The sequence below is a fragment of the Grampus griseus genome (assembly GCF_964374135.1).
Source record: "Grampus griseus genome assembly, chromosome: 8".
NCBI classification, from domain to species: domain Eukaryota; kingdom Metazoa; phylum Chordata; class Mammalia; order Artiodactyla; family Delphinidae; genus Grampus; species Grampus griseus.
Window position 1 is genome coordinate 43,364,870 of NC_139002.1, and position 27,774 is coordinate 43,392,643.

Below are 27,774 nucleotides of genomic sequence, written 5' to 3' on the forward strand. Positions count from 1 at the left end.
TAGATGGCTTTGGATAGTATGGACATTTTGACAATATTACTTATTCCGATCCATAAACACAGGCTGTCTTTCCATTTATTACTTTTGTTTTCAGTTTCTTTCAGCAATAATCTTTCACTTCCTTGGTTAAACTTATGCCTAAGTATTTTATTGTTTTTGATGCTATTGTGATTGGGATAGTTTTCTTTATTTCCTTTTCAAATGTTTCATTCTTAGCATATAGAAATGTAATTGATTTCTGTATATTGATTTTTGTATCCTGCAATTTTACTGAAATCATTAATTCCAACAGTTTTTGGGTTTTTTGTTTTTTTTTTTTTGGTTGAGTCTTTGGGATCTTCTATATATGAAATTGTAGCATCTGCAAATATCAACACTTAGTTCTTCATTCTCTATTTGGATGCCTTTTGTTTGTCTTGCCCAATTGCTCTATATTGAGCAATTTAGTCCTTCAGTACTATATTTAATAAGAATTGTGAAAGTGGGCATCCTTGTCTTGTTCCTGATCTTAGAGGAATAGCTTTTAATTTTTATCCATTGAGTATCATGTTAACTGCAGGTTTGTTACATATGGCCTTTATTATGTTATGGTATGTTCCTCTATACCCAGTCTGCCTAGCGGTTTTTTTTTTTTTTTTGGCGGTACGCGGGCCTCTCACTGTTGTGGCCTCTCCCACTGCGGAGCACAGGCTCCAGACGCGCAGGCTCAGCGGCCATGGCTCATGGGCCCAGCCACTCCGCGGCATGTGGGATCTTCCCAGACCAGGGCACGAACCCATGTCCCCTGCATCGGCAGGCGGACTCTCAACCACTGCGCCACCAGGGAAGCCCGTGCCTAGCGTTTTTTAATCATGAAAGGATGTTGTATTTTACCAAACGCTTTTCTGCATCAACTGAGATGATCACGTAATTTTTATCTTTCATTAATATATTACATTTATTGATTTACATGTTGAACCATCTTTGCATCAAAGGGATAAATCCCATTTGGTCATGATGTATAACCCTTTTTGTATGTTCTTAAATTCAGTTTGCTAAGATTTTATTGAAAAATTTACACCTACATTCATCAGGGATATTAGCCTATTGTTAAAGTGTCCTTATCTGGCTTCAGAATCAGGGTAATGCTGGCCTCGTAAAATGACTTTGGAAGTATTTCTTCCTCAGGTTTTTGCAAGAGTTTGAGAAGGACTGTTGTTAATTCTCTTTTGAATGTTTGGTAGAATTTGCCAATGAAGCCATCTGGTCCTGAGGTTTTCTGTGTTGTGTGGTTTTTGATTACTGATTCAATTTCTTTGCTCATTAATGGTCTGTTCAGAATTTCTGTTTGTCCTGATTCAGTCTTGGTAGTTTGTGTTTATAGAAGTTTATGCATTTCTTCTAGGTTATCTCGTTGGCATATAATTGTTCATAATAGTCTCATATGTCTTCTGTATTTCTGTAGCATTTGTATCTCTGTAGTGTCTTCTTTTTCATTTCTAATTTTGAGTCTTCTCTCTTTTTTTCTTAGTCTGGTTAAAGGTTTGTCAATTTTGTTTATCTTTTGAAGAGCCAGCTTTAATTTTGTTAATTCTGTTTTTTTCCTCCCTGGTCTCTATTCATGTATTTCCACTTTGATCCTCCTGCTTTCTCTTTCTAGTTCCTTGAGGTGTAAAAGTTAGGGGGATTTTTTTTTTGAGATGTTTCTGAATTTCTCAATATATGAATTTATTGCTATAAACTTTCCTCTCGGAACTGCTTTTCCTTCATCCCATAAGATTTGATAGTTTGTATTTCCATTTTCATTTGTTTTGAGATAATTTTTTAATTTCCTTTTTGTTCCCCTCTGACTGTTTAGGAGTGTCTTGTTTACTTTCCACATATTTGTAGATTTTCCAGCTTTCCTCTGATTGTTGATTTCTAGTTTCGTAAATTGTTATCTGAAAAGATAGTTGGTGTGATTTCAGTATTCTTATTTGTTGAGATGTGTTGTTTTCATTTCTTCTCGTATCATGATTTATACTAGATAATGTTCTGTGTGCACTTGAGAAGTATGTGTATTCTGCTACTTTTGGATATGTCTGTTAAGGTCATTTGTTATACAGTATGGTTAAATTCTAGCATTTCTTATTGATTCGATGTCTGGATGATCAGTGGTCATTGCTGGCAGTGGGATATTGAAAGCCTCTACTATTATTGCATTATTGTCTATCTCTCCCTTTTGATCTATTAGAATTTGCTTAATATATTTCAGTGTGCCAATGTTGGGTGTATATATATATTTATGATTGTTGTATCTTCTGGATATATTGACCTTTTTATCATTATATAATGACCTTTTGTCTCATCATTTTTGGCATTAAGTCTGTTTTGTCTGGCTATACCTGCTTTCTTTTGGTTTCCAGTTGCACGGAATATCCTCATCCACTCACATCTTCACCCTGAGCTTATGTGTATCTCTAGAGCTGAAATTATATAGTTAGGTCTCTTTAATCCATCCAGCCACTCTGTGCCTTTGATTAGTGAACTGAATTTATTTCTATTTAGAGTGATTACTGATATGTAAGGACTTACTACTGCCAGCTTATTGTTTGTCTTCTGGTTGTTTTGTATCTCCTTTCTTTGCTTTTCCCTCTGTTTCTGTCTACCTTTGTAAAGTGGTGATTTTCCACGGTGATTTGCTCAGTCTCCCTTTTTTTCATGTTTCATGACTACTCTAGATTTTTGCTATGTGGTTACCAAGCATAAACATCTTAGACATAAAATAATCCTACAGGAAAAAGACTAAAACAGTAGTTCAAACACGTTCTGTGTGTTGAACATGTGGTAGTACATATTCTCTATCTAATATCCTGAGTTTATTACAGTGCATACCACATAATCATTGTTCTGTTCAAATGGTGAATTGTTGATTAAAGATGATAAAAACAAAATAACTTACCGATTAAAGTAAACAATAAGTTGAAAAGGTTACTATTTTTCTCTAAACCCATATTTCTAACCATACATGCTTTTTTAGCAATAAATATCTTTCTTCTGGAAAGCTGCCGGTAGGAAAAACATAAAAGAGATTTATAAATTTTTGTATTTTGTCCCCTTTAGAAATGATACAATAGAGTTAGATGGAACCTTAACAATCCTTACTCTTGAAGAAACTGATGCCCAAAATTATGTAGTGATTTACTCAGTTGGGACAGTAGAAAACCCAATATTGTCTCTACAAGACAATGCTTTAAGTCAAAAGTTAAAATACAGTTACTCCTCTATCCTAAAATAAAGTCTTATGTTAAGGTAATATAGTATGGTAGAAAATTAAATTCATAGATTGGCTAAAACAAACTTGTCACAGAAGTCTAATTTAATATGCTTTATAAATTTATTTATGCTTCATGAGTAGTGTCTTTTATTGCCCTTTAAAGCTTCTTCTTGTAGTTAGTGTGCCTGCCTATGAGGGCTCATTTAATTTTGATTCTCAACTCTTTTTGGCAAAGTAATTAAACGACCAAGCTTTCTGAAGCTTTCATCTCAGATTACCCACAATTCTGAATCATTAGGCTCTGCATGAAAGTTTGCACATGCTGATATACTTCTGTTCAATAGGAGTCAGAGTGTGAAGATTTGTGGCAACTACAGTAGACCTGTGAACAACACAGCTTTCAACTGCATAGGTCCATTTATACGCAGATTTTTTTCCACTAAATACGTACTACAGCACTACATGATCCATGGTTGGCTGAATCCATGCATGCAGAAACAAGGATATGGAGAGGCCAAGTGTCAAGTTACACATGGATTTTCAACTGCACAGAGGGTCAGCACCCCTGACCCCCATGTTATTCAAGGGTCAACTGTTTTCACCTATCAGATATATATTATTCAGTAGAGTTGAAGTTATCAAAAGTATAGCTGTTACTCACTTTTCCTTACCATTTATACTCCATGATGGTTTCGCAAGAGAAGGTGTGCTATTCCAGTCTCCTTGCCAGACATTTTTTTTCTTGGTAATCAAATTTATTTATAAGGTATCATTGTTACACATTTTAAGTTTACTGTTTGATGAAGTTTGACAACTGTATATTCCTGTGTAACCATCATCCAGATCATGATACAGAAGACTCCCATCATCCCAGAAACTTTGCTCTTTGTAGCACATTTCCTCCCTGCCTGCCCCTTACTTGACCCAAGCAATCACTGATGTAATTCCTAATACCATAGATTAGTTTTGCTTCTTCATATAAATTGAATCTCATACTAGGCATTCTTTTGTGTCTGGCTTCTTTCCCTCAACAATGTCTGCCAATAATATTACATGTATTGGCAGTTATGTCGTTTTTATTGCTGAGTAGTATTCCATTGTGAATATACCACAATGTATCCATTCATTTATTGATGGGCATTGGCATTATTTGCACATTAAGCTGCGATGAACATGCAACAGTCTTTTGGTGATCATGTTTTTGCTTTTCCTTAGTAAATACCTAGAAGTAGAATTTTAGAGCTATAATATAAGTATATATTTAACTTTATAAGAAGGTGCCAGACTGTTTTCCGAAGTGGTTGTACTGTTTCACTTTCTGGCCACCAATGTCTGCAGAGTTCAAGTTCCTTGCCATATTTTATTTTAGGGAACTTTCACTTACTTTATCTCTTTCTCCATATGACTAGAGGTTTTTTTGGTTTGTTTTATTGGATTAGCACTTTGATGATGAAGTTATGAATTTTCAAAGGGTCAAAAATCTCTTTGCAGATGAACAAGGTGGAAGTCGAAAGTCAAAACATGACATGAAAAGCAAGATTTTAGCATGCTCTGGCTTCATGTGTTATCAGAAAGAAAGACGGATTTTATCCTCAGACTTTTAATGGCAGCTAGTTGGCTGAGACCTTACTATAACAACTCTTTCAGAGTCCCTGCTGCTGCTTGAATTGTAAAGGCTGCAATTGAAATGTGTTTCTTTACTTCTTTCCAGGCTGAACGAGGATCTGCTTTATTTTCAATATCAAATATAGAATCAAAGATGCCAGGAAATGATTCGCCAGCATATTTGTTGTGGCTGCTTGGAGCAAAGATGATGTGCCTAGTAGAAAAAAACAAAGAGGACAGGTTGAACTGAAGCGTATACATATATTACATTTTATATGCTTTTTCTTTATTCATTCTGCTTTGTTAGACCGTATCTTACTAAGTATTCTGTGTCTCCTCCTGGCATTTACTTTTGTTACTCCAAAATAAAAACATATATAATTGGTTTGAGATACTTAGTTAATGGTATAATTTTAAGCAAAGAAAGGAGTTGATAAGACGCATCTCGTGAATCATATGTTGCCATCCCATGCAGTTGGAAGTAAGTAGATTCTTTCCTGTAAGTTATGGGCATTAGTTGTCTAACTGCCTAGACATCCACAAACTGACATCCATGAAGCATGGATAATTTATGGATATGTTTAATAAGAGATTAAAAAAATACCGCTGTATTGCCTTTTTTAGAGATTCAACAAGAATGACAGTTGTTCCCAGTACTCTTCAGACATTAAAAAGCAATAATTAAAGAAACTTGTATTACAAAAATATCACAAGTGGCAAGGATAATAAAGCCCATTCCACAAAGGTAAAATGGCTATATATGGGTTGCCCACAAAGACACACTTTTTTGATCTAGAAGGAAAGTTTGCAGTTGATTTCCTACTTCACCTCATAAGTAGCTCAAGAGATCAAGTTACTTCTCTCCCCAGTGTGTGGAATTCTGCCTTCCACAAATGTACATATTTTATTAAACCCTCTTATCAGGAATTAGGCCCAATAGTCAAATCCTGTAGCTGCTTCAAGCTGTAAATCTACTGTAGGACACAATATGGAACTCTATGTAAAGACACTATATTAACGATCAAAGAGAAATTTATAATGTAATCATTTAGATTTCCCAAAGTACATCAGGATTTATTGCTCTTGGCTTTTAAATTTTAGTATGGCCTCAAATGGATCTTTCTTATTAAAAGAGGTGTATGTGCTAAACTGTTTATAAACATTAATATTCTGACATATATAAGCTGAGATTAGAGATACAGGTCATAGGTATTCCTTACTATACATGCCGTCTTCTGGAGAATTGTAAAGGGAGAGTATAGTACAGTATTATTGATATAGCAATCAAGTAAACCTGATGAAATTGTAAATGGGGTGTTTTCCTAATTTCTTTGTGATCATTAGTGTGTAGAAATGCCATAGGTCCCTGTATATTGCTTATGTGTCCTACAGCTTTACTGAATTCATTTATTCTAATAGTTTTTTTGTGGAATCATTAGGTTTTTCTACAAACAGTACCATGTCATCTGCAATAGTGACAGTTTTACTTCTTCCTGGTTTGGTTGTCTTTGATTTACTTGTCCTAATTGCTGTGGCTAGGACTTCCAGTACTATGTTGAATAAAAGTGGTGAGAGTAGGCATACTTGTCATGTTTTGGGTTTTTCACCATTGAGCATGATGGCAGCTCTGGGTCTGTCATATATGGCCTATGTTATGTTGAGATACACTGCCTCTGTATCCAGTTTGTTGAGACTTTTTTTTTTTAATTCGCTCTGCGGCATGTGGGATCTTAGTTCCCCGACCAGGGATCGAACCCATGCTCCCTGCAGTAGGAGCACGGAGTCTTAACCACTGGACCACCAGGGAAGTCCCGTTGAAACTTATTATAAGTGGATATTGAATTTCGCCAAATGTTTTTTCTCTATTGAGATGATTATATGGTTTTTATTCACTTTGGTTGGGAATTTTCTCCTTTCAGCACTTTGAATACATCATGCCACTCCCTTCTGGCCTGAAAAATTTCTCCTGGAATATCTGCTAATGGTCTCAAGAGGATTCTCTTGTTCATAAGTTGTTTTTCTCTTGCTGCTTTTAAGATTCTCTCCTTATTTCTACCTTCCTTGCCATTTTAATTATAATTTGTCTTAGATGGGTATCTTTTGGTTCATCTTATTTGGAATTGTCTCAGCTTCCTGGATCTGGGTGTCTGTTTCCTTCCCCATGTTGGGGAAGTTTTCAGCCCCCTTCTCTTTTCTTTTGGGACCTCTATAACATAAATGTTGTTTCACTTGATGTTGTCCCAGAGGTCCCTTAAGCTGTCATCACTTTTAAAAATCCTTTTTGCTTTTTGTTGCTCTGTTTGTATGAGTTCCACCACCTGTGTTCCAGGTCACTGATTCTTCTGCTTCTTTTAGTCTGCTAGTGAACCACTCTAGTGTATTTTTCAGTTCAGTTATTGTATTCTTTCTTTAACACCATGACTTCTATTTGGTACTCTCTTATATGTTCTACAAGTTTCTCAAAGTTTTCGCTGTGTTCATCCATTCTTCTCTCACATTCAGTAGCCTCTTTGATGACCACTACTTTGAACACTTTATCAGGTAGATTACTTACATTTGTTTAACTGTTTTTCTCCTGGGGTTTTGTCTTTTTTTCTTTGTTTGTAACATATTCCCGTGTTTCCTCATTTTGCTTGACTCTCTGGAAGAGGTGGCTGTTGCATCTAATGCGTAGAAACCAGCAGTCTTGATGGAGTAGCCTCATGTGATAAACCTTACTGTCCAACCTTTCCCTAGCTCTGGTTGTCTCTCAAACCTCTGGGATTCTCCAAGCCACCTATTTTTAATAGCTCCCAACAGCTGAGTGTGTGCCAAGACCTGTCAGTGTACCAAAGGGGAATATCTCAGTCAGCACTTAGATTCAGGATGATTGGAAGCCAGGCCCTCAGGCAGCAGCTTTTAAAGTATGCAAATGTATACCATCCTGTGGAACACGAGAGTAGGTCTGGTGGCCACTAGAGCCAGGTCATAGGAAGGTGTCCCCTGGGTAGCAGTCAAAACTCGGGGCTCCAGACAAGTGCGTAAGCTCCTTTCTGGTATATACTAGCAAGCTGTAGCAGAGCAGAGGGAGAACGTAGACGGCGTTCCCCGGCCCGTGTTCTCTGAGAGGAGCTCCACAGGCCTCTAGATGTGTGCCAAGCGTGAAGGCTGCCCCTCAGGCTGAAGCTCCAGGACAGGCAAATAGGCCTCTTCTACGGAAAGGGGGGGGGGGGGTGTTTCCGCCTGCTATCTGTGCAGTGACCTGAAGGTGGTAGCCTCCCACGCACTGACTCTCGGATCGTTGTAACCCTGTGGGACCCAGGAAAGCAATACCACCTGGCCGCCAGAGGCAGGGGATGAAGGGGTATCCCCTGGGCAGCAGCCACAAAAGCTGAGGCATCAAACGTGTAAGAGTTCCCCTGAGAGACGCTCGTTCTCTGGAGCGTGGCAAAGGGAGAGCATGAAGACAGCACCTGCCCTCCTAGGTCTCTGGTACAGTTTACAGTCAGCCCTTAGATGGGTAATGTGTTTAATCAGAATCCTGCCTCTCGGCCTGCAGCTGTGATTATAAGCTTATAGGCTTCTTTCCCTGGAAGACAGCCCTTGGTTCTGCTGCCTCTCTCTTGCTGTGCCTGACAGTGGTAGCTGTTTAATATCTATTCCTATGACACCCGCAAGCATAATCCCCTCTGGTCACCAGAGCCAGGCAATGTAGAGGTATCTCCGGCAGCAGCTTCAAATATCAGGGTGCCAGAAAAGGGTATAAGCTCCCTTCTGAGAGAGAAGGTCAAGCTGGAGTGAGGCAGAGGGAGAGCGCAAAGAGTGCTTCCACCAGCCTCCATTCCTCAAGAGAGCACTCCGTGGGCTTTTAGAAGTGCGCCGGAACGAAAGCCCTCTCCTCAGGCCAAAGCTCCTGGACAAGCAAATGAGCCTCTTTCTCAGAAAGACTGGGGGTGTTTTCAGTCTGCTCGTACCTTGGGGATGGTAGTCTGCCAAGACTGTCTCTCCAGTTGTTACAGCCTCATGGGATGCAGGAATGCAAGCCCTCCCACCCGCTACCCCGCGCCAAGCAATCAAGGAGTGTCTCCTGGCGACAGCTACAAAAACCAGGACACCAGATGCAAAAGGCCGAGTACCAGCTGCAAATAAAAGCTCCGCTCCAGAGATACTGGTGCTCTGGAGATCAGCAGAGGGAATGTGTAACGATCATCACCTTCAGGGAAGAGGAGGGAAAGAAAGATAGTGCCCACGAGCTTTAGCAAGGCAGAGGAAGAGTGGAAATCGGCACCCACCGGCCCCCATCTCGGAGAGTATCCCACCAGGCCCCTGCCCCTCCAGCCGGTGCTTTAAGATCAGCAAGTGAATCTCTTTCACATAAAATCTGGGTGCTTTTAAGGACTGCTCCTGTGCTGGGCCCTGTGCAGATGAGTTCCAGCCAGTCCTTTCAGCCTGAGCAGTTTCTCAGTTCTGTACATCCCTTTGGTCTTCGGGATGCAGCAGCTTTGTTGGTTCTCAAAGCCAGATGTTTGGGAGGCTTACCTCTCAGACTCTGGGCCTAAAAGTTGAGGTGGCTGATTTGGGTACAAACCCTTTGCTGTGGGCTTGGTGGCAAGATTGGGCCTCAGCCTCACCTACCCACATCCACGTGGCCTTTTTCTCCTTTGCCTGATTTGAAGGAGTTGCTCGGCTAATCGTCAGGTCTTTTTCAGAGGACAACTGTCCCATCTGTAGCTGTAGATTTGGTATGTCTGGGAGAGGTGAGTTCGGTATCTTCCTACATTGTCATCCTGAACCACCTCTCCCTGGCTGTAGAATATAGTCTTCATGTTCAATTAATAGTTCCAAAAAGTGTGTTTACCCTTTGACCCTGAAATCTCAGGTACTGATTATAGAGATATTAAAACAAATGTTCAAGTAGGGCTCAGGGACATTTTATAGCAGTACTTTTCATAGTACTAAATAATTGGGGGGCAAAATCTAATTAAAAACTCAATAAGGACTAAAAAAATTACACATGAAAGCCATACAGTGGAACACTATGCAGCAGATGAGAAGAGCTAAAATTATATATATTGGGCTTCTCTGGTGGCGCAGTGGTTAAGAATCCGCCTGCCAATGCAGGGGACACGGGTTTGTGCCCTGGTCTGGGAAGATCCCACATGCTTTGGAGCAACTAAGCCCATGTGCCACAAGTACTGAGCCCACACTCTAGAGCCCGTGAGCCACAACTATTGAGCCCGTGAGCCACAGCTACTGAAGCCAGCACGCCTAGAGCCTGTGCTCCACAACAAATCCGCGCACCACAACAAAGAGTAGCCCCCGCTCGCTGCAACTAGAGAAAAGCCCGCTTGCAGCAACGAAGACCTGACACAGCCAAAGGAATAAATAAGTAAAAAAGTTGTATATATTGACATAGATCTCTGAGATAAATTTTTACCAAAAGCAGTTGCAAAGTGATATATGGTCCCATTTATGTAAACAGAAATGAATAAATAATAAATAACTATACATGTGTACATAACTGCATTCAAAATTTAACATCAAACTCATCACTGATTTTCCCTGAAGGAAATAATAGAAATGTCCGTGTGTTAGCACTGTCCCTTTTTATTCTATATAATTGTATCGAGCCTGAATTTGAAAAAGAGATGTTTGCTTATAAATCATATAAATTAAAAAATAAGGACTTCCCTGGTGGTCCAGTGGTTAAGAATCCATCTTCCAATGCAGGGGACGCCGGTTCGATCCCTGGTCGGGGAACTAAGATCCCACATGCCACGGGGCAACTAAGCCCACACCTCAACTACTGAGCCCGTGAGCTCTGGAGCCCACGCACCACAAGTAGAGAGAAGCCGACGCACTGCAACGAAGAGCCTGTGCACTGCAACAAAAGATCCTGCGTGCCGCAACTAAGACCCAATGCATCCAAAAAAATAATTTAAAAAAAAAAACTTAAAAAAATAAAAAAATAAATATATAAAGATGGACTAATGATAGGCAAGAGAGTATTAACGTGTAGATTAGCTTTCAACCTTTGATTTATGTAAATAACTGATGGCTGCTATTTCATTTGTATTGATAAACATTTATCCTTACATTATGTAAACTATTATAAAAATAGCAGCCATTTACTGAGTATACCCCCTCTGAGCTGAATCTTCTGCATGCCTTAAACCTACAGACCTATGGGGTAAAAGCACTGTAATCTCCATCTACAGCTGAGGAACCTGAGTCTTAGAGAAGTAAATTTGCCCAGGTCACATTTAGTATTTGGCAGAGCTGGGCTCTAAATGCCTGGGCTTGTAATCAGTTAAATTATTACTAATATTTATAAGAAAGGTAACATAGAAATATCTTTTGTATATGTCATTTGATGATAAACAGCCTTGTAAAATAGCAATTATCACCATCCTAATTCAGATGAGCAAACCCTAGATATGACTTGCTCTAAATCACACATGTGCAAGTGAACTAGAACACAGATTTTCTGACTCTAAATGCTAGGACCTTTCTAATTTTTACCAAGAAACCACGGCTTAAAATGTACGTCAAAAAACTGGAGGCTATCCAAAAGCAGCCAAGATACTGAAAGAAAACCTGAGATAGAGATAAAAAAACAATAACGATATTTCTTTAGGGGAAACTATGGCATCCATCTTCAAAAACCTGAAATGTTATATGGAAGTAGATCTAGACTAATTCTTTTTGACTTCGGAGAGCAGAACAGGGTCAGAGGGAGAAAATTACAGGGAACTATATCTTTATGAAGAAAACTTTCTATTAAGTAGAACTTTACTAAAACAGAACGAACTTCCTCATGTGGTAGTAAGCTTCCATTCACTGGAAGATTCAAACAGTGGCTGGATAACTACTTTTCTGAGATCCTACAGAAAAGATTCATGTAGAAAATTGAACTACATGAGCTCTCAGATCCCCTTTAAGATGCTGTGTCTTTTCGATTTTGTTACAAGAGTTCTTTTTCAACTATCATCTGCCGTTTACATCTGCAGCAAAGCAATACACGATATGAAATTAACTTTTCTGATAGTACAAATTATACTGTTATGCAGAATCTCACCCATATTTCCTGCAGTATACATATCCACTTTCCACTTGTCTGATAGCAGGAGTTTGAAGCACACCTTGGGTGTGCTGGTTTTGGTCACAGTGACATATTTGGTGTCCTTTAGTGGAACAGCTGTTGCCTCCTTACCTATAGAATGGCCTCCCTGGTAAACCAAGGGGATCGATGAATGCCCTTTCCAGGAACATCAGTTGGTCATTCATAATTCTCACTGCAGTGGGGCTTTGAGAATAAGAAATAGATAATTAAAACCCTTACCATGCAGCCACATTTTAAAATATTAAATAAGGATAAGGCATGAGGAAATAACCTTCTAAACTCATAGATTTTTTAAAGAAAGTGCATATAAAACACACAGTAAGGCTCATATGGTAAGCTACATATAACAGCAGGGGCATTTTTCTATTATTTATAATAAGCAGAGAGACTGATTGGGAAATGGTTTGTTTTGTTTTTCAAGATCACAGACCAGAAAGAAGTGAAAGACATTTTAAATTCTTTGTAGGAGGAGAGCCAGGCCTCCTGCAAAGGTAGACAGGGTGGACTACCAAGTTGTTCTTGATAAACCAGTTAATTCTACTGTGGAAGAAAGGAGCAGAGTAAGGGCTAAACAAGACAGAATGAAGGGAAGATGCAGGAGTCTGCAAGGAGGGAGACAGCTGCTCCTAGTGGGCAGGGAGTCCCTTCCACACTTGGAATCTGCCAACTCTCTTTTGGGGTGCTGCAAAAGTTCCCTAGGCTGTCCTACAGCCCCAGGGAGAGAGGCCCCTCACAGTGACTGATACAGCTTTCTGCCCGGATGGGAGGTGGGAAAGCTTATTCTGATAAATCTGAAAAAAATTAAGAAATGTGACATGGACTGTAAGGTGGAACAAATTATGCTTGTTAAATAATGCTTTGAGTATAACTTTCAAATTATTTTTCAACCTAACAACGGCACGAGGTTAAATGAAACGCAAAAAAAGTATTAGTAAAGAAAGAACTTCTACACCATTCACAGGAATATTGTGACTGTAGTAAAATATGCTACAAATGCACTTAAACCCGTAGAATTATGAATTACCAGAAATAGTCAGAATTCTTATCATGCAAACTTCTGAAGACATGTCTCCCTGGCCCTTGCCATGGGATGAGTTTTTAGTCTATCATTCAACAGCTATGCCCCTCAAACTTTAATGTGAATACAAACTACCTGGAGAGTCTTGTTAAAGTGCAGAATTCTAATAAAGCAGGTCTTGGATGGGGTCTGATATTCTGCCTTTCTAACAAGCTCCCCGGTGATGTTGATGCTACTGGCTGGCACACCATAATTTGAGTAGCAATGATTCAGAGTTGAATGCTTCTATAAGTGTACCCAGTTCATTCCAGTAACCAGACTGCTTTTCAAAACAGTAGGGAGCTTTACATTTGAAACTTACTTATTCAGATCAACTTGTGAAAGTCTTCTATGAAAATCGGAAGCAGACTTTGAGAAGTTTTTCACAGCAGAAAATAAGGAATCTTTTTAAAAAAAATAGAAAAGTAGAAGGGAGATTAGTAAGCATGAGTGCTTCATATTTCAAAGGTTCATTTTCCAACCCCGCCCCATTCCAGACTGCTGTGACTAAATAGATGTTGAAACTATTTTTCTACTGAGTTTTCTTTCAGATCCATGGAAATTATTAGAAAATATTGTAACAAAGAAATAATGTATCAAATTGAAAATGGCAAAATTGGTTCTTAAGGAAATAACAAATTTCAAGAGTTTAAGACATAAAAAATCCTTTTAACTCAATTTATCAGAAACCCAGCATTCATTTATTTATTCATTCAATACTTACTTATTGGGACAATTCATATAGATCTAAGCACAATTTTCTAAATTTTCTTTGCTTCAGTTTCTAGATCTTAGTGCCTGCTGCTCGTCGTAACTTTCTGAAGGTTACTTTTTTTTTTTTTTTAACATCTTTATTGGGGTATAATTGCTTTACAATCGTGTGTTAGTTTCTGCCTTTATAACAAAGTGAATCAGTTCTACATATACATATGTTCCCATATCTCTTCCCTCTTGCGTCTCCCTCCCTCCCACCCTCCCTATCCCACCCCTCCAGGTGGTCACAAAGCACTGAGCTGATCTCCCTGTGCTATGCGGCTGCTTCCCACTAGCTATCTACCTTACGTTTGGTAGTGTATATATGTTCATGCCATATGTCCATATGTCTCACTTTACTGACTACCCGCTACTCATTCTCAGCACCCCTATAGTACCCTCTGTGCACCCCTTTAATAGATTTTCCCCTGCATTTTGTCTTCTCCTTCCCCATGAGAATTTAAGCTCTTTGAACACAATGACTATTTCTTAATCTTCTTTATATCTCCCAGGAAATAACACAGCACTTGGTACACAGTAGACACTCAGTACATATTTGCTAACTTTGATATATACTAAGAATATGTACTCCCAGAATAATAAAAGAAAATGGTTGCAATAAAACAGTAATAATAGCTAACATTATGAGCACTAAGTGACAGTCGCCATTGTTTCCACACACCAACCAAATGGAATCTCCACAGCAATCTTGGAAACATTTTACTTTACTATTTCACTCATAATAAAACTGACACATAGGGGGTTAAGTAACTTTCTCAAGGTCACACAATGCCTAAATATTAGAGCCAGGATTTGAAACAGGAAACTGCTTCCAGACCCAATGCTTAATGCTGCTACACTACACTACGCCACATTCCACTTCTGCTTTGCAGGAGATACATGATGTGGAACAGCAACCACAAAATGGCCAGATATAAAAGGAAAGAATGCTGAAAACCATGTAAAAAATCCTCCATGTAGAAAAACATTAATAGGTAAATGCTGCAGTAATAGTGATAATAACGTAATACTACATATATGTAGTAGAAGTGGTGGCTTTCTCTACTTTCCAATCTTTGTGTAATATTGTTACATTTTAATAGTATTGTTCTTATAACAAAACATTTTTAAAGGCAGCAATATGGGGAAAATATTTACCAACCCAATGTTTGTAGCACTTAGCAAAATGGATTCATCCTACAAATATCAAACTAAATCACATTCTTTAATAGGTGTTTAAAGTTTTTTTTCTATAAGTCAGGATTAAGAAATGAGGCAGGGATAAATTCTAGGATGAAATGGTATGCGTGGATGACAATAGGAGGTGATATCTTAAAACTCTAACTTGATGATTATAAAATATCTGTCCAGCCATTTCTTACCAAATGATACTTGATGGTCTCTTAATTGTTGGTCATATTTCTTGGATAAGCTGTAGATACCTGTTGCATAGTTTTCCAAAGATTTTGCATAGTCTTGAATGTTGAAAGGAATGATTTTAGAGTCTGCAAGCTCATAAACCAGTGCTCCTCGTAACTGAGCTACAGCAAGCTGTTTTTTAAACGTGGGGTCATAAAAATTCTCTACCAATTCAAATGTCTCATAAATTGTATGGTACATTGGATAGCTGCTGTAATTATCTGTTTTCTGAAAAAAAAAAGGTGGGGGGGACCGAGTATATACAAACATTAAATATTCACATTATAATATTTTATGGAATCATAAAATGATTGTATTAAAAAACATAACCATATGGCACCCTGAGTTTTATCACAATGAGTGAAAAAATTAAGTCTAATTAACTAAAACCCCACTACCAAATTTTCACCAATTTAAAATTTTACCATTATTCATTTTATAATTCATATAATCTTTGTTCAAAACACTGCTTCCTGAAACTTTTCCCTATTGCTTTGCTGACAATTAAATTAAGGAGTACATGCTCAAATTGCATACCAGCACAGTTTAAAATTATCTATCAACTGATTGAGAATGAAAGGTTCTGAGCAGCTAAGTATTGTTATAGCTGAAGGATTATTCAGCTGACACTTTAACAAGTTTGAACTACAGGGGTTCAACTTATACATTAATATTTTTTCAATAAATATGTACTACAGAACTACACGATCCTGAATGTAAAGCTATGTGTGGGTTTTCAACTGCTGGGAGGGTTGGCACCCCTGTTGTTTAAAGGTCAACATTTCAGCCCCTTCCCTCCCTTCCCAAACAGTATATAACCACATGCCATTTAACCTTTGTTACAAAATTAAGGGTCACCATTATAAACATAAATTGTTACAGGGTGGTACTCCACATAAATATTTTTTACTTCTTAGGTCTGCCTTTCCTAACTTTAGTTTTTACCTATCTGCTACTTTGCCATAAAGCTATCATTCTTATTGCTTTTAATATCACTAAAAGGCATCCCTGTATCAGTCTCTCTCCCTCTATCTGATATTCTGCTTTAAATCTGCATTGTCTTAGAAACTAGAAAACTTTGTTCAGAATGATGACAGTATAAAAGTGAAGAAGATTTGACAGAGGTAAAGCGCATCTTTTATGTATGAAGTGTAATGAGTATTAGTCTACAGATTTATGTATTTATTATGGGTTATTCTGAAGCTGTTTTTGCTTACTTCTCTGTTAGTTGTATACTGGATAGTCAAATTTGCAAGGGATATGTATTCTAGACAAGCAAGATGTTGGCATACTGCAATTATGATTAGAAAATTATTAAAATCTGTGACAAATTTGAGTTTACTGATGTAATCTTCAGTTTGGTTTATGACATAATTTATAACAAACAAACACGGTATAGGTTCAAAACCCATGTACTCACATATCATCAATGTGTTTGAGTGGCAATGGTGCAATGCAGGCAATGCAGATCAGAAAAGAAGAATTAGATTTTCCAACAAAGCCCACATCAGGAAAAGGATGCAAACCCCTCGGTAGTGATAACCAGCTAAGTACCTGGCATTACTCTATCAACTACCACTTCACTGAATAACCCTGGCAGTGAACATTCACAAAATAACACAAATGATTTCCTAGTCCATCTACAAAGGGACGTACAGGCTATCTCTATCCCTGCAATTCTTCCCAGGCCACATGTCCACTCGGTGCCTGGTACCCAACAACTAAATGACAGAATTCCTAACAAAGAGAATGTGGATGAAGTGCTATGTATCCAAAATAATAAAATGGCTTACCCTATTCTTAGTGTACCGGACTCTTCCTGAAGCAATTCCAAGTCTCTGAAAATAAGCTTCAAAATCACTTCCAGATCCCAGCTTGTTGATTCTAAATGTAAAATATGATACACATACACGCACACGAAGAAATCAATGCATAAATAAATAATATAAAATTAAATAGATGGCACCATGAAACTGCCCCAAGAACTGCAAGGAGTTGTATGGCACGTTTATAAAACTTAAGAAAAGGTATACCACCACACCTATTCATATGTGTGTAAACCTATAAATCTGAGCTGATTGAAACCAGAGTCGGGCAGTGACACTAAATACGGCAGCCTGGTAACTAGGATATCTTCCGCGTTTATGGTATTTGTTTTGAGGGAAAAACAAATAAGATACAGTCTCTGCCCTTAGAGGACTATAGTCTAGTAAGAAAACTGCCATGAGAAAGTCTACATTTAAGATCATGAAGACTCTAAAAGTGCCTTAGTTTATTTCAGAAATAAATCTAATTATAATATATTGCTTTGCATATAATTAAGAAGCCACTACATACATACATATATATAAATAATATATACATATATACATATAAAATGTAATGATGGGATTTCCCTGGTGGTACAGTGGTTGGGAATCCTCCTGCCAGTGCAGGGGACACAGGTTCGATCCCTGGTCCGGGAAGATCCCACATGCCACGCAGCAACTAAGCTCGTGAGCCACAACTACTGAGCCTGCGCTTTAGAGCCCTCGAGCCACAACTACCGAGGCCTCGTGCCACAGCTACTGAAGCCTGTGCACCTAGAGCCCATGCTCCGCAACAAGAGAAGCCACCGCAATGAGAAGCCCACGCACCACAACGAAGAGTAGCCCCCACTTGCTGCAACTAGAGAAAGCCCGCACGCAGCAATGAAGACCCAATGCAACCAAAAATAAATAAATAAATAAAAACTTTTTAAAAAAATGTAATGTCATAGAAGATTTTCGTTCAAAAATAAGTCAGTAAAACAGAATATAAAATTACATATGCATTAAGAACCTAACTATATACTTCCAAACTATTAGACATGTTTTTGAGATTGAGACCTTGGGACGTTTTCTAAATCTTTTTTTCTACTCTAGTGTTTTTTTGAATAAGCATTTAAAACATAGTAGAGGGGCTTCCCTGGTGGCGCAGTGGTTGAGAGTCTGCCTGCCGATGCAGGGGACACGGGTTCGTGCCCCGGTCCGGGAAGATCCCACATGCCGCGGAGCGGCTAGGCCCGTGAGCCATGGCCGCTGAGCCTGCGCGTCCGGAGCCTGTGCTCCGCAGCGGGAGAGGCCACAACAGTGAGAGGCCCGCGTACCGCAAAAAAAAAAAAAAAAAAGAATCCGCCTTCCAATGCAGGGGATGTGGGTTGCATCCCTGGTCAGGGTACTAAGATCCCACATGCTGCAGAGCAATTCAGTCCCTGCGCCACAACTACTGAGCATGTGAGCCACAACTAGAGAGCTCACATGCCACAACTACAGAGCCCACCCGCTCTGGAGCTTGCACGCCACAACTAGAGAGAGAAGCCTGCGCACCACAACGAAAGATCCCACGTGCTGCAACTAAGACCCAACGCAGCCCAAAATAAAATAAATAAATAAATATTTTTTTTTAAATTCCTGTAATAAGAAAAAAAGCATAGTGGAGATACATTTAAACTTTCACAAGACTTATTTGCAATATGGAATGAAGCTATAAATTGCTACCACCAGCTGGTTTCAGAAATAGTATAGGAGTAGAAAACAAATATAAATATAAAATAAATACAAGAAAGCTGCTATTGTATAAATGAGAAATAAAAGTTAATTCTTACATAAAATCTAAACTAATTAAAGATAAAGACATAACTTGGTAGTTACTGATAATGCACCTTAATAAATTTAGAAAGAAATAATCCATCATTCATTTTTCTACTTCATTTGAATTGTATTAATTAATGTATGTATTTAATACATATCTTAACGTAATTTTATGCAAGAATGCAAAATAATGGCTAATAATTTTTTACTAAAAATTTGCAAAAATACTCTCAAATTGTTGAGACATCTGAGAATTGCCTGTCTGGAGAAACAAGGGGCAAAGGGGAACTCAACTGATCGTGTGGTAGAAAACGTACATACAAGTAATTTACCTAGGCAAAGTTTTATTTTCAGATGAAGGGTCCTTTTCTAACCAGCTTTCATAAAGAGATTTACTCTCAAAACCATCATCCGGGCTGGAGATCTGGAAAGATAAATCAAATATTGGGAATAAGAGGTAGAACAACTAAATTTACTCCAATATAAAACCACGTTAGTTAATATCGACTTCTACGTTTATCTATGTGAACATTTGTGTATCATATTCTTTACAGAAAAATATGTTTTTGCAACTTGCAAGAAAAAAATCCAGCCCAAATTCTTGTTCATTTATAATTCCCACTTACTTGTAATTTTGCCATGTCCTTAGGAAAAAATTTCTTGCTTATGCTGGTAAACTTTTCAATAGCATTTCAGATTTTTACCAAGTGTCATCAGTTCAATGTTGGGCAGCTTAGATTTCTTTCAGTGGGAAGTCACTGGGAGAAAACTTTATATATATAATATTTACTTTAGTAAATTGCTTTTGTCCAAGATGACCTACAGGGAGGCCTTAGGGCAGGAGACAGACATTAAGAAGCTGAGCCTGAAATTGTCAATATGAGTCCTGGTTTTGTAGGGCAGGTGGGGTGAGGAGGAACTGTTATTTTAGAAAGTCTGTGTTTAAACAATGTTGGAATTTGATGGGTTTTTTAAAAACTACATAATCTCAGGTTTCTAGCTGGGAATTTTAAGAACTTATGTATACACATAAACATTTTTTATTACCCTCATTAAACATATACTTACAAACTTATACTTTCCTTTTCTTTCTCCACTCTAAGAAAAGCAGAAGCATGTGGTAGAAGAAAAATCATCATACATATTGGCTGCATTTTGTTTGTTGGTTTACAGCTCTGCTTTGTTCAAAAACGGACCAAAGACAGACCCTACTTATGAAATGCTGAAAGCATTATAACTTTTGGTGTATTGCTTCCTTTCTTTAAACCCTAGTTTCCCACATGTGGAAATGGGGATACTGGTACCCATCTTAATCCAAACAATATCTTCTCTGATATCTTCTCAGGCCTTTACACAGAGTTGGTTATTCCTTCATCATAGCATACAAGGTCCTCAGCTTAGAAACAGTCTCAGCACTCCACAGAGACACCCCCTTCCCACCAGCCTGTGGGAGCTTCAGGGATGTTCTGCTCATTTCCAGCCAAATGACTGGGTTCTACTCTGTACTCTGCTTCTGCCAATTTGCACCAGCTGAGATCCTGCTCCAATTCCTACAAACTGCTTGAACTGAATTCCCTGCAAAATCCTCTTCATTTTCCAGAATCATACCATCCAGGTCTAGCACCAGCCAGAACTGTGTCCCTATGGCCTGTACAGCTAAGATCAGAATTTTCTGTTTCAGCTATATGCACTGTCATAATTGCTGGTTCTCCCCCATTATTTCAACACCTTGTCCATTTCCTGCTTCTATCAGGCAGGTAGGTTCCCTTCTCTCCAAGCTCAGCCCTCTCCACCACACTCCCCAGCATGGTTTGACCGTGCCAACACACACTAGGGGTTGATAAAATTGTAATAAACAGTTTAGGAGGATAAAAGTCTCCTTTTTCTACTGGGTTTTTGTATGGCCACAGATAAGCATCTGCCTTTGTACAAAGGGGGGATAGAATGAAACTTCTGCTTATTGGCCCTGAAATTATTACTATCCCTCACATCAAAGGCAGGAGCCACCTCTGTAGGACAGAACATGAATGCATACCTTGAGGAGGGTTCTCCCAATAAAGATTGTCTTTACAACTTGCTTCAGATGAGGTGTTTTTATGGGACATTCCAATGAAAGGATCAAGGACATAAGCTACCCAATACAGTGAGAGAGTTGTGATAAGAATAATGAGAGGACTCTCATTTGGGAGAATAAGATGTTAAAGACACTAACAGTGAAAAGGAAAGGGCAAGATTAAGGAAGATTGGGAAATAGTACCTACAGAAAATTGATACCTACTTCACATTGTCATCTACGTGATACCTACTTGAAAGAAATACGTCTATAGTTAAATCCTATAACAGGTAATTATTTAATGATGTACACAGATATTTAATGAACAGATTACATAATTTTTAGAGATTTAGAGTACATTAGAGTTTTCAGAGTATTTTATATATCAATAAGTAATATTTATAAAATTCCTGTGTGGTAAGTAAGCATGTGGAATTATTTCCATTTTGCTTTTAGATTTACTGCAGCTTAACCTATTCACTACACTGATAGAGTAATCTTTCTAAATGAATAAATATGATAATGTACAACCTTGTTAAAGATTCTTGAATTTCTCCATCACCAAGTTTCTGAACCCCTATTTGTCATGCCCCATTTTGTACCAGCCTTTCACCAACACCTTATGCTTAGGTCACACTAGGTTACCTACAGGTCAAGAAATACATTCTTTCATACCTCCACATCTTTTTTTAGGTACTGCATCCTCTGCTGAGAAAGCGTCTCCCTTACCTTCACATCCCTCCGTATTACAGCCCAACTATTAATTCTTCAGGAAACATCCTCTAATGTTTTCCCACTTCCCCAGCTGCCCCAGGATTTTAGCTTCTCTGTTCCACAATTGTTCTCCATTGTATATAGTATCCAATACTCTAGTGAAATATATATAGTTCCTCATTTATAGGTCTGTATCCTCTCTAGATCACAGAGTATTTGGATTCAGTAATCTTTTCCTTTTATCATTGCTGCTGCTAGAATTCATTTTATAGGGCCTGATACATAGTAACCACGTAATAAACACTTGTTGAATGAACGAATGAATGAGTAGCCAAGGCAATCTTTGAAATCAAGGCTTTTCCATTCCAGCTCAGCGTTCTTTCTGTTATATAAAAATGCCTATGCCAGACAAAATGACAGACCCCATACTTTATAACAAATGTATACAATTATTAAGAACTATTATTAGGACAGAAACTAGCGCTACTATTTTCATAGTTATGTCACATAAGTAAATATTATATTAAAGATTTTGTTCTGCTTAGTTATTATATCAATACAAATCAGCTATGTGTCTCCAGTTTAAAAATAAGTATCACTAATTTAGAAAACAAGTTATTCACTTACTATTCATCAGAAAACATTAAGATAGAACTACTTATATACCTCTTTTGTCAGTTTATACACCAATTGGTAAAGAAGGGGTGTACAGTCAACTCTGAGAGTATAATTGCCTGAAAAATAAATAAGACACACAGAGTATATTAATACTTCCAAATGAAACTCCAATCTATTTAATTCTAACTTTATTTTCTAATTATAAACAAGATATAATTACTTCAAATTGAAGGCATCATTCCCAGAGAATTAAAAATAGTGTGGAAATAATTCTTCAGGGGTGAGAGAGGCTGCGGTAAACACTTAGGACATTGGAGGGCATAGTTGGATTTTGCTGCTAAGGCAGCAGCTCTCATCCTTCAGTAAGGCAGTATCACTTAGGGAGACTTTAGCAAAGGAAGTGATAAGGCCACAGTATTCTTTCTTCATTCATTCAATTCTGCCTTTTTTTCTTCTTTCCCTGGCTGTGCCGCTCGGTTTGCAGAATCCTAGTTCCCCGACCAGGGATACAACCCAGGCCCACGTCAGTGAAAGCGCTGAGTCCTAACCACTGGACCGCCAGGGAATTCCCTCATTCATTCAATTCAATAGTATATATCAAGTCATTAGACTACAGCATGTCAGTAGCTAGTAAGTGTGCTTTGACATTTATCTAGAAGTAATAATACAGTGAAAGCCTATAGATACAAATGTCACATGTCAGGGTCAAAAGGAAGTCTGTAGTTTGTACTCACTTCAAATTTGCTCCAGTACATACAGGAAGTATTTCTGTATGAAATATTCTATAGACCAATCCTTTTACTATCTGCACATGAAGAATGTAATTAAGTACTAGAATTTTAACTAGTAATCCAAGATAGGCAAATGGTAAATATACTAAAGAAATTAGGATCAATAGCTTAGTTATGAATCATATTGATTCATTGGAATCATAATGATTTTCTCTCTGGTAAAAATGGAAAATGGAGGTATTATAGAGGTGTCTCATAGGAGAGGATAATCTTAGAAAGTTTACAAGCTGAATTTACAGACTTAAATGATGGTATACTATTTAATAACAACCCAAAATAAAATTTACCTTCTATAGATGAATCTGAGTTGATATAAGCAACGCTTCTCTCCTGAAGTGATTTTACATTCTCCTATAGTTGAAGCAAAAGTTGTTACTTAACTCACAGCATTTAGAATTGTGAGAATGTAAAAAAAAAAAATTTAGTATAAGAGTGGTCTGCAAATACCTTTATAAATCAAATGCCTATGCCTTTGACAATAATTTTTGAGAAATTATCTGATTGGTTGACAACATTAACTCAGTTAAAACAAGTAAGGAAAATATTATGATGCTGTAGCTACTGTTTATAGCAATAGCAGTGAGCCCTGAGGCAACAGCATTTTGAAAATGTCGTTCCTTGATCCCCTGCAGCAGAATATGAAGGGTAAACCTCAAGGAATCTCAGCCCCACCCCACATCTACTGAATAAGAATTGCTCAAAGTAAGGCCTGGAAATCTATAATTTTTAAAAGGTATCCCTGGCAATCCTTACCTACATTAAAGTGTGAGATCCACTGAAATTGGACACCCATGGAAATTTATCATTTTAAAAATGAGTAGTTGGAAATTTCCATTTATCTAAATATTTTTTTAAAAGATATGAAGAAAAAGAACAAAAAAGCAGGAGAATTGAGAAAAAAACAAGAGAGAAAGAAGGATGGACAATAAAAAAAGATGTTCTCTCTCTCTCTCTCTCTCTCTTTCTCTGATTCACACACACACACACACACACACACACACACACACACACATCCAAGAAAAATAAATCAGAGAAAAACTAATGTCATCACCCTCAGATGAGAATATGCTGAGAGACCACTTCTCTCTCTCTCTAGCTTTGTACCTTATAAGAACATGTTACAATAAAATCATTTAAAGCTGTGAGTGATTATCACACAAATGAGGATTCTTGCCTCTACAGTTGCCCACACAGGCCAGATCACAGCTGACTGTGCTGTAGATAGAGTAAGTGTTCCCATTATAACAGATTTAGAGTAGAAATAAAGAAGATTCCTTAACTATATTTAAGGAAGGTGGGACTTCCCTGGTGGCTCAGTGGTTAAGAATCCGAATGTGAATGTGATCAAGAATCTGGTAGAAAACTGGAAACAGTATTGAAACTGTCTTTTAACCCTCATGTATTTAAATTAATGCAAGGCATATTATATCTTGGATTTATTTTAAGCTGCTGAAATTATAGGAACAGAGACATGTATTTATATATACATGTATTCATAAGAAATTACATATTTCTAAAAGTAAATGACCTTAATGAAATTTGATTCATCTAAATTAACAGTCTATTCCAAAATACATATTCATAATACCAACATAATAGTAAAACCTCGGAATATAAATGGAATAAAGCAAAAGTGATACAAGTGACTGTATGTGTGTGATTTTACTCCCATATTTATTTATTTCATATTATTATTTTAAAGTAAAGTAAGAGGAAAGGAGTCAGAAGGAAAGCATTTAAAAACTAGACACAATGGCAAGAATTATAAGACATACTTTAAAACAATTCTATAATATCTGGACTTATAAAAGATAAATAGAGGATGGTGGAGGGAAAGTACTTTATGGCGCACTTGCCTTTATAAAAATGCACAAGCTTACCTTGCACATTTAGGAACTTAGAGATACTCAACAGAGAGGCTAAGGGAAGAAGATAAAAGAGGGGGCCTAGGAGAGACACTTAAAGGCTAAGCATTAAGACCCAGTGACAAATAAAAATTAATCATAACTGAAGGAAAAATAAACCCTTGAAATTGTAACTCAGTTTACAAAATTATCATATTATACTCAACAATCAGGAACTCTTGTGAATGGTAAAATATACCTATGGTTACAGTTATACATGGAATCTGTAAATGTGAAATTACAATCAAAGTATAGTCACCTTAACAGAACATCTTATGTTCTCTTAGATGGAAGAACTCCAAGGAAACTTCAGAAGCTTGAAAATTAACTCCAAGTATCTGTATCAGTTTTTACATAAGTTAATTCATTTGTCAGAAACAGCCTGCTAGTTTTAACTACTTTTGGAACTTAACAGATTTTTTACAAAACAAATACAAATAGAAACTAAAATATTTTGACAATAATAAATAAATTTGTTTGTAGCCCAGTAATTAAGAGGATATTCTGTTTTGCCAATCTGATATGATAGTAAAAGCAAACTCTAATTCCTAAATTCTCTTGGGTATTTATCCAAATTAAAACCATATTAGGTAATGGAACCTATCTGCGATTATCCAGAGATACATATATTTGTTCCCTGTTGACCAAGAAAATAAGAACTTCTCTGTCTTATTTACCTCAGCCCATTCTGTGGAACCCAGAAGTCCAAATTCTTCTGCATCCCAGCTGGCAAAAATGATAGTTCTTCTTGGTCTCCAGCCTGTAATCATTGTTAACATACATAGTTAGGTACACCTGCCTAAAAACAAAGGAAAATTCAGCGAAGTCACTTTTTGTCATCACCTACCAAAGAAACATTACTTACCTCTACTCATCAGTTTGCCAAAACTCTGAACAACTTCTTGCAAAACAGAAGCCCCACTGGTTGGGTCAATACCTCCAAATACCCAGGAGTCCCGATGACCTCCCAGAATAACATACCTGTCTGGGAAAAAATGTGTTCAAAAGAACTACAACTTTGAATACATTATAAAGAGTAGTAATTTATGTTTTTAAATTAAACTTCCTCTCGCTTGAGTTTTCCCATAGAAAATAATCAACACCATAAGGTAGAGTCTTCTTTTAGAATTATACTTTTTTATTCCAAATTTAGTTGTTTCACATCAGCCAGAAAAAAAATCAATTGTTGACTAAAATTTATCTTCTCTTACTCTTGTAATCTTTGTAAGAACAAAATGTCTAAAATAATCCACCAACTCACCAGGTTCCACAGATCCTCTGATAGTTCCGATTACATTGTAAATCCTTGTGATTTTATTGATGTTATGAACACGCATTCTAACCTTCCTAGAATTTCAAAGGGAACAAATTACCTCACATAGAACATTATGTCTAAGAGCTTTCTTCCATTGTTTTATTATGAGAAAACTCAGAAGTACAGAAAACTGTATAATAGGACAATAAATTCCCAAATACCCACCACATAAATTCAATAATTGTAATATTGTTGAATCACTTGCAAGGAAGTTGCAGACATCATGACAGATCACTCCTGTGTACTTAAGCATGCTCCTTAAAGCCAAATTTTAAAAACCAAATATCAATATTTTATATTTTTCCTCCCTCATAGCTCTACTGTTGATATTTATTTAAAGTTCAAAATATTCTATTATTAAACATGTCTTGGGTATTCATTCTAAAATTTTTAAATACACCCTATACAATTACAAAAAATAAGGGAGACAGCCCATTATCTATTAAAGGTCAAAGGAGATTATTTTTAATGTGTTTTTATATTTATATTAATTCCTGCTATTCGGTAACATTTTCCAAGATTATTGAAATAGTCTATCAGTACATTGTTAAAGGGCTGACTGAATGCTGCCTATGAGAAACATGATAAATTCTATTGTTAAATGGTAATTTGAGAAGCACCTGCTAAAATGTACAAGACAACTATACGATGAAACCTTTCCAGGTCATCACTGTTGATTCTGATTTGGGCCTGCCTTTTAAATATTCATTCATCAATTATAATTAACCAAATTAGAATTCACGGGAAAGAACAATCAAGCTCAGAAAGTCAGAAAAAAATGCCATTCACGTTTTATAAACCAAAAATGATATGGGAAAATGTTGAGCCTCTTTTTCACAAAGGAACAAAAGTTTTTAATCTATGGTGGGCTTACAGAAGGTGGGCAGGGAACCTACTTAGTACTTCTTTTTTTCAGTACGCGGGCCTCTCACTGTTGTGGCCTCTCCCGTTGCGGAGCACAGGCTCCCGGCGCGCAGGCTCAGCGGCCATGGCTCACGGGCCCAGCCATTCCGAGGCATGTGGGATCTTCCCGAACCGGGGCACGAACGCTTGTCCCCTGAATCAGCAGGCGGACTCTCAACCACTGCGCCACCAGGGAAGCCCGGTACTTCATTTTTGAATGGAAGAACAAACAAGTCAAATCCTGTATATTGTTAAGTGCAAATTCTGGTTTTTCTCCCCCTAAAAGTACACTGTGCTTCTGAATGCATATGTAATTCATGTGCAGTATTCAACTAAAAGTGCCTTTGGGGGAAAACTAATCAATGGGTGTTGTTTTGCATTTTAAGACATTAAGTAAAAGATTTATTTTTACTAGAATGATAAAAATTAATAGCAAAAATACTCTTTAGCATGTTTCTAAGTATATGAGCCTAAGATCTATTAGTAAGAAAGCCAGTTTCATTGATGTATGTCATTAAATGAAGAAAATTAAGTAAAGAATACTGTAACAATGAAGAATGAGGAAAAAAATCTATTTTAATCTAAACATGAAAATAAACTGGCTATCTGCTCAGATTCTCAAAGAAGCTCATCTACATCTTTAATCCTTATATCTTTCTGGTTTTTAGTATCATTGACTCCAGAAGTACCTAAA

The 27,774-nt window shown here is 37.4% G+C and overlaps 1 protein-coding gene across 2 annotated transcripts in view; it reads right to left on the reverse strand.

Moving 5' to 3' along the window:
- Positions 1-4,025: 4,025 nt before the first annotated feature.
- The window catches only part of NAALAD2 (N-acetylated alpha-linked acidic dipeptidase 2), a 48,742-nt gene continuing 24,993 nt past the window's right edge, over positions 4,026-27,774 (reverse strand). For both annotated transcript variants that reach the window (XM_082659310.1, XM_082659311.1), the window contains 11 exons: positions 26,124-26,209; positions 25,728-25,847; positions 25,540-25,622; positions 23,246-23,309; positions 22,216-22,283; positions 19,115-19,206; positions 16,965-17,055; positions 15,135-15,399; positions 13,322-13,403; positions 12,033-12,125; positions 4,026-5,054 (listed from right to left, as the gene is read on the reverse strand). In XM_082659310.1, the coding sequence (XP_082515436.1) occupies positions 4,865-5,054; positions 12,033-12,125; positions 13,322-13,403; positions 15,135-15,399; positions 16,965-17,055; positions 19,115-19,206; positions 22,216-22,283; positions 23,246-23,309; positions 25,540-25,622; positions 25,728-25,847; positions 26,124-26,209 (1,234 nt within the window). In that variant the 3' untranslated portion in view covers positions 4,026-4,864. The remainder of the gene's footprint in view (positions 5,055-12,032; positions 12,126-13,321; positions 13,404-15,134; positions 15,400-16,964; positions 17,056-19,114; positions 19,207-22,215; positions 22,284-23,245; positions 23,310-25,539; positions 25,623-25,727; positions 25,848-26,123; positions 26,210-27,774) is intronic.